This window comes from Amblyomma americanum, chromosome 6 (assembly GCF_052857255.1).
Source record: "Amblyomma americanum isolate KBUSLIRL-KWMA chromosome 6, ASM5285725v1, whole genome shotgun sequence".
Classification (NCBI taxonomy): Eukaryota; Metazoa; Arthropoda; class Arachnida; order Ixodida; family Ixodidae; genus Amblyomma; species Amblyomma americanum.
This window is the reverse complement of record NC_135502.1, coordinates 85,008,705-85,020,567: the sequence shown is the minus strand read 5'-3', so window position 1 is coordinate 85,020,567 and position 11,863 is coordinate 85,008,705. Positions and strand designations below refer to the sequence as shown.

The following is an 11,863-nucleotide window of genomic DNA, read 5'->3' as shown; positions in this document are numbered from 1 at the left end:
TGGTTTTTGGACATTGAAACCCGCGGAAGTGATCATATCCCTACATATGTGATCATTACTGGCGTTTCCACGTGCATTTCTGCCACACGTATGGGACGCATCGATTGGTCAGCGTTTCAAGCACTTCTGGAAGATGCTTGCAGAGAAGATTCATCCGCTGGTTTGGAAGGTAAAATTAAGGAGGCGATGAAAAACACGACATGATTATTCACCCCAATTACAAAGTACTCGGAATTCGATGCGGAATTGCAGCACCTGCGATCACTGCGACGGAGGGTAGAGCTTAGATACCGACGCACAAACTCGAGCATTGACCTCAGAGACACGAGGGTCATGCAAAAGAAAATTCAGCGCAGAAATGATGCCGTCCAGGCACGACATTGGAAGTAGTTCTGTTAAACGTTTGATCCATGGAAACCTGTGACACGCATCTGGAATGCCGTTTTTGTTCTTCGACCATCTCCACACCAGTTGCACTCTTTCATGTCTCTCGCACTCTACTAACGACGGGACGAGGTCGAGGTAGCTGTGGATTTCTGCGCTGGAGTAGCAGCATCATATACCCAATCCTTAACGCGTCATTGCAGCGATGTTCCCGCTTCTCGGGATTCTCAGATGAACATTCCCACATGGAACTTGACGCCGCGCTTGCTTGTTGCAGACGGTCAACATCGCCGGAACCCTACGGTGGGCCATACTCTGCACTTGCAAACCTTGAACGAGAAAGAATGGACAAGGCGACTGGTGTGTCCACACAGACGCCCGTTTAATGCACCTACGTGACACACACACTAGCACACAAATACTAATAAAAAACACAAATACTATCAATACACACCACCCGGGAACACTGCTACTAGCGTCTACTACTAGCGTTCTACTGTTAGCTGTAGGCGTTCGTGCTCACGGTTGGTTCGGTTCGGATGCGGTTTTGCATGGGTCCAGTAGGCGGCGTCGAGATGGTTCGACGTGCTCAGGCTGGCGTCGCTGGCGGCGTCGTTATCTGTGTCGTACAAGCTCCCGGTCCAAGCGCCCGTGGAGGTTATGCTGGTGATGGCGCTGCGGGAACCACCCGGATGGGTGGCAAAAGTGCTGGAGACACCACTGGCCATAGCAGGTGATAGCGTCCTCCGTTGACTCCCCGGAACGGGCTCAGGAACGGCAGGAAGTCCACGGTGTGAAGCCGTAGAATGTGACCTCACCGGTCTGTCTGTCTGTCTGTCTGTCTGTCTGTCTGTCTGTCTGTCTGTCTGTCTGTCTGTCTGTCTGTCTGTCTGTCTGTCTGTCTGTCTGTCTGTCTGTCTGTCTGTCTGTCTGTCTGTCTGTCTGTCTGTCTGTTGTTGCAAGGAAGAAAGAAAAGGATAGTGCACAGGCCTGCTCACTGGCTCAAGCCGAGACACAATCGTTACCACGTGCAGATAGTAGGAGAGTTGATGGATGGGATAGAAAGAAAGGATAGTAAAGAACGCGCTAAAGACCAGGCCGATCCTGTAGGTAGGGAAATACCGGGCCAACCGGTGGCGGGAGTGAAGCATCCTTCAAACTCTCCGCCAGATTTCCAAAAATAAGTCCAATTGGACCCGTAACAGATACTCTACGGGACCCTGCCTTCACCGGAGCATAACCGGTTTTGCTCTCTTCCAGCCGAAGCGTTCCTGACCCGCCGAAGCATCCGCTTCTCTGTTCTTGCCCCCCGTGCCTACTGCTACTAGGGTTCCTAGAAATTTCTAGGGACCCTATGTTCGCAGACGCCCGAACCGCGCCGTAAAGGAAGAGAAAAGGAGGGAGGGAAAAAGAAACGAAGAGGAAATTGAAAATTGGTTTTGAGGAAAGGAAACGGCGCATTATCTGTCTCACATCGCTGTGGACACCTTAACCGCGCCTTCAGAGATCCTTGGTTGGGCTGAAGATCGTTCAAGTTCATTGCGCTGCCTACCCGAAGACTGCTTTACCTAGCGTAGTGAAGATTTTCGCATCAATAACCATCAACCAAAGCTAAACAGTCTAACCGTTCACTACAGATCTCTCGCTTTGTATATCCTGGCTCAGCTGAGTTGAGCCACAGCCACTTTTTTCTTTCAGAGCTCTCCAACACCGGAACCTCTTTCTCTTTGTTCCTTCTTTAACTCCGGGCCTCTCATCTGTTCTCTCACGTCGCGGTTGTGGTGTTCGGCGTGAAGTGACAGTTTTTGCGTTCTCTCCTTTCCTGAATATCAAATTTTCTACAAGAAAGGTGACGGTTTTTTCAGTTTTTTTTAAAACACGACAGCGTTAAGGAGCTCGTGTAGCAGAAAAGCCGGTGTCGTCGGCGTCTTTCGTCGTGAGCGAAAAACAATTACGGGCAAATTGTTGACCATTACCAATTGGGACGTAGACTGGCAACCCCACCAGACCCAAATATTGCTGATGGCCTAGCTCTGTTAGGCCAGGATATCCGTAGCGAAAGCGCGGAGACTTCTGCATCCGAAAAGTGCATTTACTCGATGCGCCTTAGTGGCGGCAATAAAAAAAAAGCCTTTGTGGCGGAGCGGTAGCGGTTCGGCTCCGCGGCGATGGATGGATGGATGGATGGATGGATGGATGGATGGATGGATGGATGGATGGATGGATGGATGGATGGATGGATGGACGGACGGACGGACGGACGGACGGACGGACGGACGGACGGACGGACGGATGGATAAATGGATGGATGGATGGATGGATGGATGGATGGATGGATGGATGGATGGATGGATGGATGGATGGATGGATGGATGGATGGATGAATGATCCTCTATGCTTGGGTTGTTTACCGTTGCGCTGGTTATTTCTTTCCCTCCTTTGTCTGTTATAACGGCGATCGTTTTGCGTGGGTACCGGTACTTTGCTGCGTATAATAATAATAATAATAATAATAATAATAATAATAAAAAAATAATAATAATAATTGGTTTTGGGGGGAAAGGAAATGGCGCAGTATCTGTCTCATATATCGTTGGACACCTGAACCGCGCCGTAAGGGAAGGGATAAAAGAGGGAGTGAAAGAAAGGAAGAAAGTGGTGCCGTAGTGGAGGGCTCCGGAGTAATTTCGACCACCTGGGGATCTTTAACGTGCAATGACATCGCACAGCACATGGGCGCCTTAGCGTTTTTCCTCCATAAAAACGCAGCCGCCGCGGTCGGGTTCGAACCCGGGAACTCCGGATCAGTAGTCGAGCTCCCTAACCACTGAGCCACCGCGACGGGTAACTGCTGCGATTGTCGCTGAATTCCCTGCTGAGTTCTCGAACTCTGGCTTGCCATCTTTCATGGTGCATATTAGGGTCCATGTGTCTGGGTATGGGTCTTACCCGGATGTTGTTTCTGTCTTCATTATTAATCTCCTTCTTGTCTTTTTGTGTGCCCGGGAGTAGCCCTAATTTCTCCATTAGGTGGCTTCCCGTTCTGGTTTGAGTGAGTCTGTCTAGTTGCGCACTACGCTGCACTTCTCATAGTTCATCGAAAGTGTTCGATACTCCCAGTACCATTAGCTTTTCAGTTGGTGTCGACATTGGAAGTTTGAGCGCCGTTTTGTACGCTTTGCGTTGTATGGCGTAAATTTGAAGAGTCTCTTGCTTGTTTAGTTCATGGTACGGGAGACTGTACGTTACCCTGCTTGTGACGAGACTGTCTACGAGTCTTAACATGGGCATTTCAAAAGCCCTTGAACCGATAGTCTATCGACTTAAAGGCGATCGAGCGCTGCTACACGGGGAGTTTCAACGGCCATTAAGTCAATATTCTATTGAATCAACGGAGCAGCGCGGAACTCCATCGAGATTTCGAGGGCCTCCGAGCGCTGCCCAAGGTTGCTACCGTTGCTTCGAGCGGCGCCTAGCGCACTTTCGTACACGATACATTCACGGTACAAAAGGCCTAAACTATAATGCAAGCATTCTGTACAATAAAAAAGAAATGTGTCAAACTGGTTTTAAGCGCATTAATTTTGCGTTGCGGTCTTTGCGTTGCTTGCGTACTTAGCGTTGACAACATGGCGGGGCCCTGACCACCCGCTTCAAAGCAATAACAGCTTCTTCGCTAATCCCTCAAAGCAATACCCTGTTCTAAAGTGTTGTATTCGCCCTCAATTTGCCCATTCTTACCCACGCATCAAGTTTCAATAGACAAATAGCTTTAGTTTTTCAGTTATCAATGCGATTTTCCAAGTATTAAGCTTTACGAAGCAGCGCTCCGACGCAGCTGGACTGGCTTAGTTTTGGCTCGTCTTGTATTAGAGGGGCTACAGCAGTGTCGGCATCTGTCCGTCGCGTCCGTGCATTTAAAAGGGTTTTAAACAACATGCGCGTGTTTAAGCATTTAGTATACATTTATCAAATATTTTGTTCTTTTTGCGAAATACAAAGTAGCGATTGTGGCGCCACACAAGCTTGGCGTAAGACACGAGAACCATTTCAATGGCATTTTGAGATTTGTCGGGTAGCAGCGATACAACTCCTTCTAGTTCGATGGCAATTGAGAACTTCGAATGCCCTCGACTCGATTGCCATTGAAACTGGCCGTGTGTCAGGGGTATTGCAGTATCCTTCTCTCATCCCCTTCTTTTTACTGCTGACTCTTCGCACGATTCTGGCGACTTGCTCTGATGTATTCTTAAGAGAGACGATGGTTTTGCTACATCGTCCTGAGTTTTGCAGCCACATTCCAAGCCCTCTGACTTCCGTTTTCTCGGGTGATGTCTCGTTTCCTAGTTCCGGGGGGATTTGGGAGTCGTATTTCTGTGTACGTTTTTATTCTTAAGGGGGGCGGGGACCAGTCAAGCTGCGGTTGCAGCTTTTAGCCCCGTCTCCCTCCATCTTTTTTTTTGATGGAAAATAAAGTTTATCTTATCTTATCTTATCTTGATTTTTCCGCTGAGCACGATAGTTCTCTGGCCCTGGCGTATTGTTTAGTATGGTCGATCACTCTTTGTAGCTGCTCTTCTTTTGCTGCTAGGGACCCTGTGGTTGTCCATATTGTTATGTCATCTTCATACGTTCGTAGCTGATATTTTCTATTTCATCGAGTACTTTCGTGAGTCCTATCATCGCTACGTTGAATAGTAGCGGTGACATTACTGAGCCTTGCGGGGTGCCCTTGTTTGGCACCGTGAAGGTCTCAGATCTTGTGTTTCCGATGCCTATCGTAGCCGTTCGTTCTGTCAAGAAGCTTTTGACATATCGGAAGGCTCTGTTTCTGCAGTTTATGTTATTGAGCCCTTCCATGATGGCCGCATGTCCCATGTTATCGAAGGCTCCTTTTATGTCAAGCGCTAGTACTATGTGTTCTCCATTTCTTGGTATTTCAGTGAGGACTTGCTACTTTAATTGGAGGAGTACGTCTTGCGTGGACAGTCCCCTTCTGAAGCCAAACATGACATCACGGTACTATCCCTTGTCCTCCATGTAGTTTGTGATCCTTTCATTGACCAGTCTCTCGTATATCCTCCCTAAACACGAGCTTAGGGAGATTTGTGTGAGGGTTTCGATTTGGAGTCCTTTGCCCGGCTTGGGTGTCATAACTACCTCTGCATGTTTCCATTCCGCTAGCACGATTCCGTTTTCCCAGATTTTGTTTAAGTGCTTGGTAAGTTCGGTGATGTCCGTGTCTCCCATGTTTCTAATGGTAGCGTTATTTATTCGGTACTTTCAGGCTGCCGTATTCTTTTTGGCTTCCCCTATGGCTGCCCTTACTTCCTCCTCGGTGATCGGCCTATCCATCTCGGGTTTGCCTTCTCCTCTGTATTCTTGGTCTTGTTTTAGGTGCGTGGTTGTGCCGTACCATTTCCCCCTCAGTGCCTGTGTTTTTTGGGCTCTCGTTCCGTGGAAGGTGTGGATTATTCGTTTCAGGGACTTTCCGCTTTTCGTTCTGGTTTTTGTTGGGTCTATCAGGGCTCTTGGTATATTCCAAGTTCGGGCCATGCCTAGTGTTCCTCTAAGCGTTTCCATAAACTGTTGCCAGTTTTGAGTGGCGATGTTGTCTGCTTGCTCTGTTGCTTTCTTGGTTAGTTCAGCGATCTTCAGTTTCAGTTTCCTCTTGTATTTTTGCTGCCTCCATCTCCTGATAAGGCTTCTTCGTGCCTCCCATGGGTGAAGAAGGTGGATCTCTACGTCTTGGTTCTGTTCCGTGCGAGCGATTATCTTCATGACTTTTTGTCTCGGGACTTCGCAAGCTCCGTGCACCACTCTTCTATGTCGGTTATCGGTTTTGTTTATGTTTGGTTTGGTTTATAGGGGTTTAACGACTCAGGCTTTGAGGGACGCCGTAGTGAAGGGCTCCGGAAATTTCGAACACCTGGAGTTCTTTAACGTGCACTGACATCGCACAGCAGACGGGCCTCTAGAATTTCGCCTCCATCGAAATTCGACCGCCGCGGCCGAGATCGAACCCGCGTCTTTCGGGCCAGCAGCTGAGCGCCGTGATCACTCAGCCACCACGGCGGCGGTTATCGGTTTTGTGGTTTCGTCGCTGTGGTTTCTGAAGGCTCCACAGTCTGTAATTTTGGCAGTTCCTAGGCATCTCTTCATTTCTCCTCGGCTATTTCTAAGCTAAGGATGAAGTGGCCGCTCCCTGATGTTTCCATTGTATTTTTCCATTGAATATTCTCGTTCTTTTCTAAAAAGGCTAGGTCAGGCGTGGTGTCTTTGCAGACACTGTTTCCTATCCTCGTCGTAGCTATGGGGTAATTAGCTAGCTCCATGCAGTATTTCTCTGCGCTTTCTGCAATGCTTTTACCTTTAGAATCGAGTTTTTGGTACCCCGACTGGTGTTTGCTGCATTATAGTCTCCAAGGATCAACAGTTGGTTCTGCCCTGCCATATTGCTGGCTTTTTTGAATAAGCTCGTTTATTCTGAAGCTCTTTTGGTTTGAGGGGCTGTACACGTTTATGATAAAAGCGCTCTCATCCGCTGGTTTTTCGGGTACAATTTCTAGAACAGTGTGGGGTACGATCCGTTATGTTGGTTTTGCATATTGGCGTAACTGATTTTTGTACTAAGGTGACGGCCTTGGCGGTACCGTCGCCGTCATACATCTCGTATCCTGTTAGGCTTGTTTTAGCTCTGGCCCCGTATTCTTGGATGACAATGATGTTCGGTGGTTTCTCTTGGTTCTTTATGACCTGTATTAACTGAGTTTGTAATCCCTTTATTCCTCTACAGTTCAATTGCCAAATTTTCAAGCTTGCTTTCTTGTTTAGCCTTGTGTATTTGCCGTTAGATATTTTGTGTTCTTGCTTCCTGTTCATCGCAATGGATGGGCCTATTGCTCATGTGTTCTCTCATGCGTTTGCTGTGTGCTTCCTTCTCTGTAGTCGCAACTTTTCCTTTGATGTAGTTGTATTATCCGTCCATTTTCTCTAGGTCTTCACTGACCTTGACATGGTGTTTCATTATTGCGATTAAAGTTGCTTTCACCATCTCCTGATCCAGTTCTTTGATTTCTTGTAGTTTGTTTTGTGCCGCTTTTATGGCGGCCACTTCAGCGGAATCTGTCCTAAGTTGGTACGTTTCGACTTGTTCGCCCTCCGTGATATACATGGGTTTCGTGGCGTGTTCATGGTTCCTTTTTTTTAGTGCGTTCATGTATTGCGCTTTTTGTCTTTCGATTTCTGCCTTAAGATTTGTGTTTTGTTCCTCTAGTTCCTTAACTCTTCCATCGCTTTGAGCGTCTCTCTTCTAGTTTTACTATCTTGTCCCCAAGTTGCATTTTCTTAGAGTGTGACACAGTGGTTGCACAGTTATGTCCAATTGGCCAGCTCACCTTCTTCGGCCTCTGCTGTCGCTGGTTGAGATCTTGCTTCATGTTTGCACTCGCCAGGCTTGGGAAGTCCTCTCTGCGTTCCTGGAACCCATTGTTGTTGTTTTTTAGCGCGTTCTCGACATGGATCTCGATCGCATCGCCAATCTTGATCTCGATCTCGTGCGCTTGTCAGCGTTTTGGTAGAGTGTTACGCTGTTGTCAGGGCTGAGCAGTTGTCTTGTTGCGTCTGCCCCTTGTTTATCGCTGGATCTGCTGGTGCGTGTATTAGCGTCCCCGTTGTCATGCGTTCGTTGTCCTGGCGGGGCCTTGCCTTTCGGTTGCCCTGTTTGGTACCTGGCTTTTTTTCACCGCATCTCGTAGTCCTTGTCTCCAGTAGTGTGGTAACCACCGCAGAGCGAACATTTTCTTTCGTCGCACTGATCGTTTTCTCGGGGGTCCCGGGTTCCACATGAATTGCATACCTTCGCCTTTGGGGTGGGGTACACGTCAGTTCTTTGTCCAGGCTGCATACATGTGTAGCACACCTGCCTTCGAACTCGGTACGGGTAGCATTGGTACTCTGCCTCTTACTTGCAAATTACTTGCTTGGGAAGTAATTTGCCGTCAAAGCGGAATTTTCCGCGTCCGCGGCGAGGCGCGCGTTGCGACGTCATGTGCCTCCTCGGAGCACCGCCACGGCGAAATCGCAAGTTCGCGGCCAGTAAGGGCCCATTAACATTTATCCAAAAATCCGGCGAGCGAAGCGGATTCGCTCGCCGGAAAAACTAGGACCGGTTATCGTCTATTCACACGCGGGCGACGTGGATCCGCCGCGCCACGGCTGTTTCTCGCTCTTCCATGAAGTCAGCGAGACCTCGCGGTAGTTTTGAGATCTCGCGAGAGCCCCTGCAGTTCGCTCGCTTTTTTTTCCGTGTGAAGTCGGCTTGTCCTGCGCCGGTTATTCGCCGTTCCTGGGTTTGCAGCTGCGAACAACTAACACAGCTAGCAAGATGGCTCGCATTTCGGAAGAGGAGGAGATTGTTTCGATCCTCCTCTGCAGCTCCGTTATGGCTATGCTAGAAGAATTGCAAAGGGCTGAGCAGCCCGTACCTCGGCGAAGGCGCTGGTGGGTACGCCCGTCCTTGCAGGAGCGCGACAGGCTGGGCCAGGCCAACAATCTCTTGCCACTGCTTCCCGACCGTGATGTGGAGTACAACAGAGAGTAAGTTCACGCAAGCTTCGCAGTATTTTATATGAAGGGCTGTGCTGTCATCTCAATGTCGTGTTTTCGTTTCGGCAGCTACCTGCGCATGTCACCCGGCATTTTCGAAACGCTTGTGAAACTCATTGGGCCCCGTATCGCGAAGAAAGACACGCGGTTTCGCAAGGCGATACCTACGGATCACCGTCTGGCGCAAGTTATCAGGTACGGAGAAGAATATTTGCGCTGGCAATTAAGCGCGCTCCCATATTTTTTACTGTTGTTTCACTTTTTTTATTTTGCTCTCTAAACAAATAAGTTATCATTTGTCATGTCTGTTGCAGTAGTTTGTGAAGAGTACAGAATAAGTAGGAGTGCGAGGAATTTAAAATAATTTGCCTCATTTTTATAGCGTCTAATGAGTTCATACATAAATTTCACATGGATTACAATTTCTGTTCAGTAGAACCCCACTACAGTAAACTAGGATAAAGTAGTGAAACCGCGGTCCGATTCTACCTTCTCCAGACGGCTATACAGTTATTTTTTTACAGTAAAGACTTCATTAATCAGTTACAAAGCATCTGCTCATGACGGCGTACTTCGCGCGGAATGATGCCGTCGTGGCACGGATGCTGTCTGGGACATCTTGGAGCCACAGATCGTTAACTGTGCAATTGCAAGGCCTGCAGCAGGAAGCAAATGAATATAATTAAGCATTAAACAGTAAGCCGGCGCTTTTTTAGATGACTCCATGAGGCTTTGTGATGCAAGGAGAACCGAACATTTTGAAGGCTTTGTGTGGCCACCCGCTTTTTTCTCTCCATTATATTCAGCTGTACTTTTAAAGACTGAGACGAAATCGAAAATGTGGTAACATAAAATAAGTCATTAGAGCATCAGGGGATAAGGTAAGCCTAGGAGGTACATATTTAAATGTTTCTTATTAAACCTACACTCTGTGCTTAGTTTGTAGCCAATTAATTACCAGAGAGCATCCCCACATCCATTCCATCAGCAAAAACTGATATTGTAAAGACACTGATATTGCAACAATATTTACTGCTTTGAGCAACTTTACCATAGATCAGTTTTACTGCATTTCATTTACTAAAATAGCCTTTTGAACTGGAGGATACTGCGGAATAGTACAGGTTTAACATTTTCTTTGGAACCACAACTGTGCAAAATTTTTACTGTTTAACACAGTACACAGCTAGAAACTTTTTTCCTCGGGTTCTCTTTCTCTTTCCCTCTTTACAGATCTCTCGCAGTTGGAGATACCTTCCGGTCTTCGGCATTTAATTCCTTGGCTGGCAGGTCAACAACGTGCACCCTGATCTCAGAGGTTTGCCAGGCCATTTGGGAGGTTCTTGGTCCTGAATATGTTCGAGCTCCTTCAACGCCAGGTGATTGATTAAGGGTAAGTAATTCCTTGATCTCTTTGCTTTGTGCACGCTTGATACAGCCTTAGCCACTGGCAGCGTTGACTGAACGTAATATAGGCACTGAAGCCTTCCTGTCAGTGAGCTGAAAAATGAAGCGAACATTTATTTTTTGTTTATTTAGACAAAATAGTGGACATGATGCGATGGATATCTTTATATGATTTCATGATCACTTTGTTGTTAAAAGTCAAGGTAATCAACGGGTGATATGGTTTTAGGCTTCCTTACTGATGATAAGATACCGATCACACCTATGGATATTTAAGTTCATCTCTGGTTACAGGCGCGAAAAAAGACAACACAAGGAAGAAAGGCGGGACGGAGCGCCAACCGTCCCGTCTTTCTGCCTTGTGTTGTGTCTTTTTTCGCACCTCTAACCAACGTGAACAGTTAAAAACTTGCCCTGCAAGACGTTCTTTTAAGGATATTTCAGATGTTGAGGTATTTTAATTATTGATAGTGGTGGGGCTAAAGAGAACTCATCATGGGTAAAAACGTTATTCAGAAATTTTGCGCTCTCAGCCACAGGAACACTGCCTCTTTCATATTTAGTAAGAGACGCATCAGTATAATTCGAGGAGTTTATTGCAGGCCAGAATTCTCGAGGGTTGTTTCTTAACATTAATCACATATCATGAGTGAAGAAGTGGCGCCAAGCAGATACCAGAGCTGACTGATATTGCTTATCTTATGCTTTGTACCTCTTACAGGAATCTGAGTGCCTGTTTCCTTCAGACTGTCTGTAAAAGCACTTTTTCTTATTGTTAAGGAGATCAAAGTTGCAATTAAACTAAGGCATGGTGTTAGTGCATGGTATACTAATGACTGGTATGAAAATAATTTCCGGAGAATGCATAACTGCCAAGAAAATATTTAATGTAATATTCTCAAGGAATATGCTAGGTCTAGGACTGCTGTCCTACATGTGGTTTGTTGCATGTAGCCTGCGGTTATCTGGCAGGCACGTGTTTGAGCATATGAACTGCACTGTAAGGAACAACTGTTTTGCAATTCCTTTTTCTTTTTCTCAAACTTACGTTGCCAATGACTTTGAACGCATCTGGCAGATGCCACATTGCATAGGAGCTTTGGATGGGAAGCCCGTCACCATTGAATGCCCAGACAAATCTCACAGCGTCGACAAAAATTACAAGAATGCATTTAGCAAGTGTATGCCTACAATCAGCGATGCACACTACAGGTATGGATGTATAGTTGCTTTAATCAGTGGTGCTTATGTTCCTTGGATGAGCTGGGCCTAGGGTAATTTCATTTCTTGCTTAATGTGAGCTTGTTTTTGGTAATGGTTGGTGTCATTCGCAATCATCAATACTTTAATCATGTTGAATGATCCGCTTGTGTCTTAGCTTAAAATCTCAGGCTGAAATGTGCCTATACGTGGAGACTACAACGCTCACAGTGTTGCTTACTTTACTGATAGTTGCGATTCCCAT

General features: G+C 46.9%; 1 protein-coding gene across 1 annotated transcript; it reads left to right on the top strand.

Annotated features, from left to right (window-relative positions):
* Positions 1-8,770: 8,770 nt before the first annotated feature.
* Positions 8,771-11,127, top strand: LOC144095363 (uncharacterized). The gene is made up of 4 exons (XM_077629123.1): positions 8,771-8,982; positions 9,061-9,186; positions 10,225-10,370; positions 11,120-11,127. The coding sequence occupies exons 1-4, from the start codon at positions 8,771-8,773 to the stop codon at positions 11,125-11,127; spliced, it is 492 nt and encodes a 163-aa protein (XP_077485249.1).
* The last annotated feature ends 736 nt before the right edge of the window (positions 11,128-11,863 follow it).

Bases quoted from the DNA above. Each gene is read 5' to 3' on its own strand.
- LOC144095363 (XM_077629123.1), top strand. From the start codon at position 8,771: ATGGCTCGCATTTCGGAAGAGGAGGAGATTGTTTCGATCCTCCTCTGC. The intron at 8,983-9,060 runs GTAAGTTCACGC...TCGTTTCGGCAG, and splicing joins GATGTGGAGTACAACAGAGA to CTACCTGCGCATGTCACCCG. The intron at 9,187-10,224 runs GTACGGAGAAGA...CCCTCTTTACAG, and splicing joins CGTCTGGCGCAAGTTATCAG to ATCTCTCGCAGTTGGAGATA.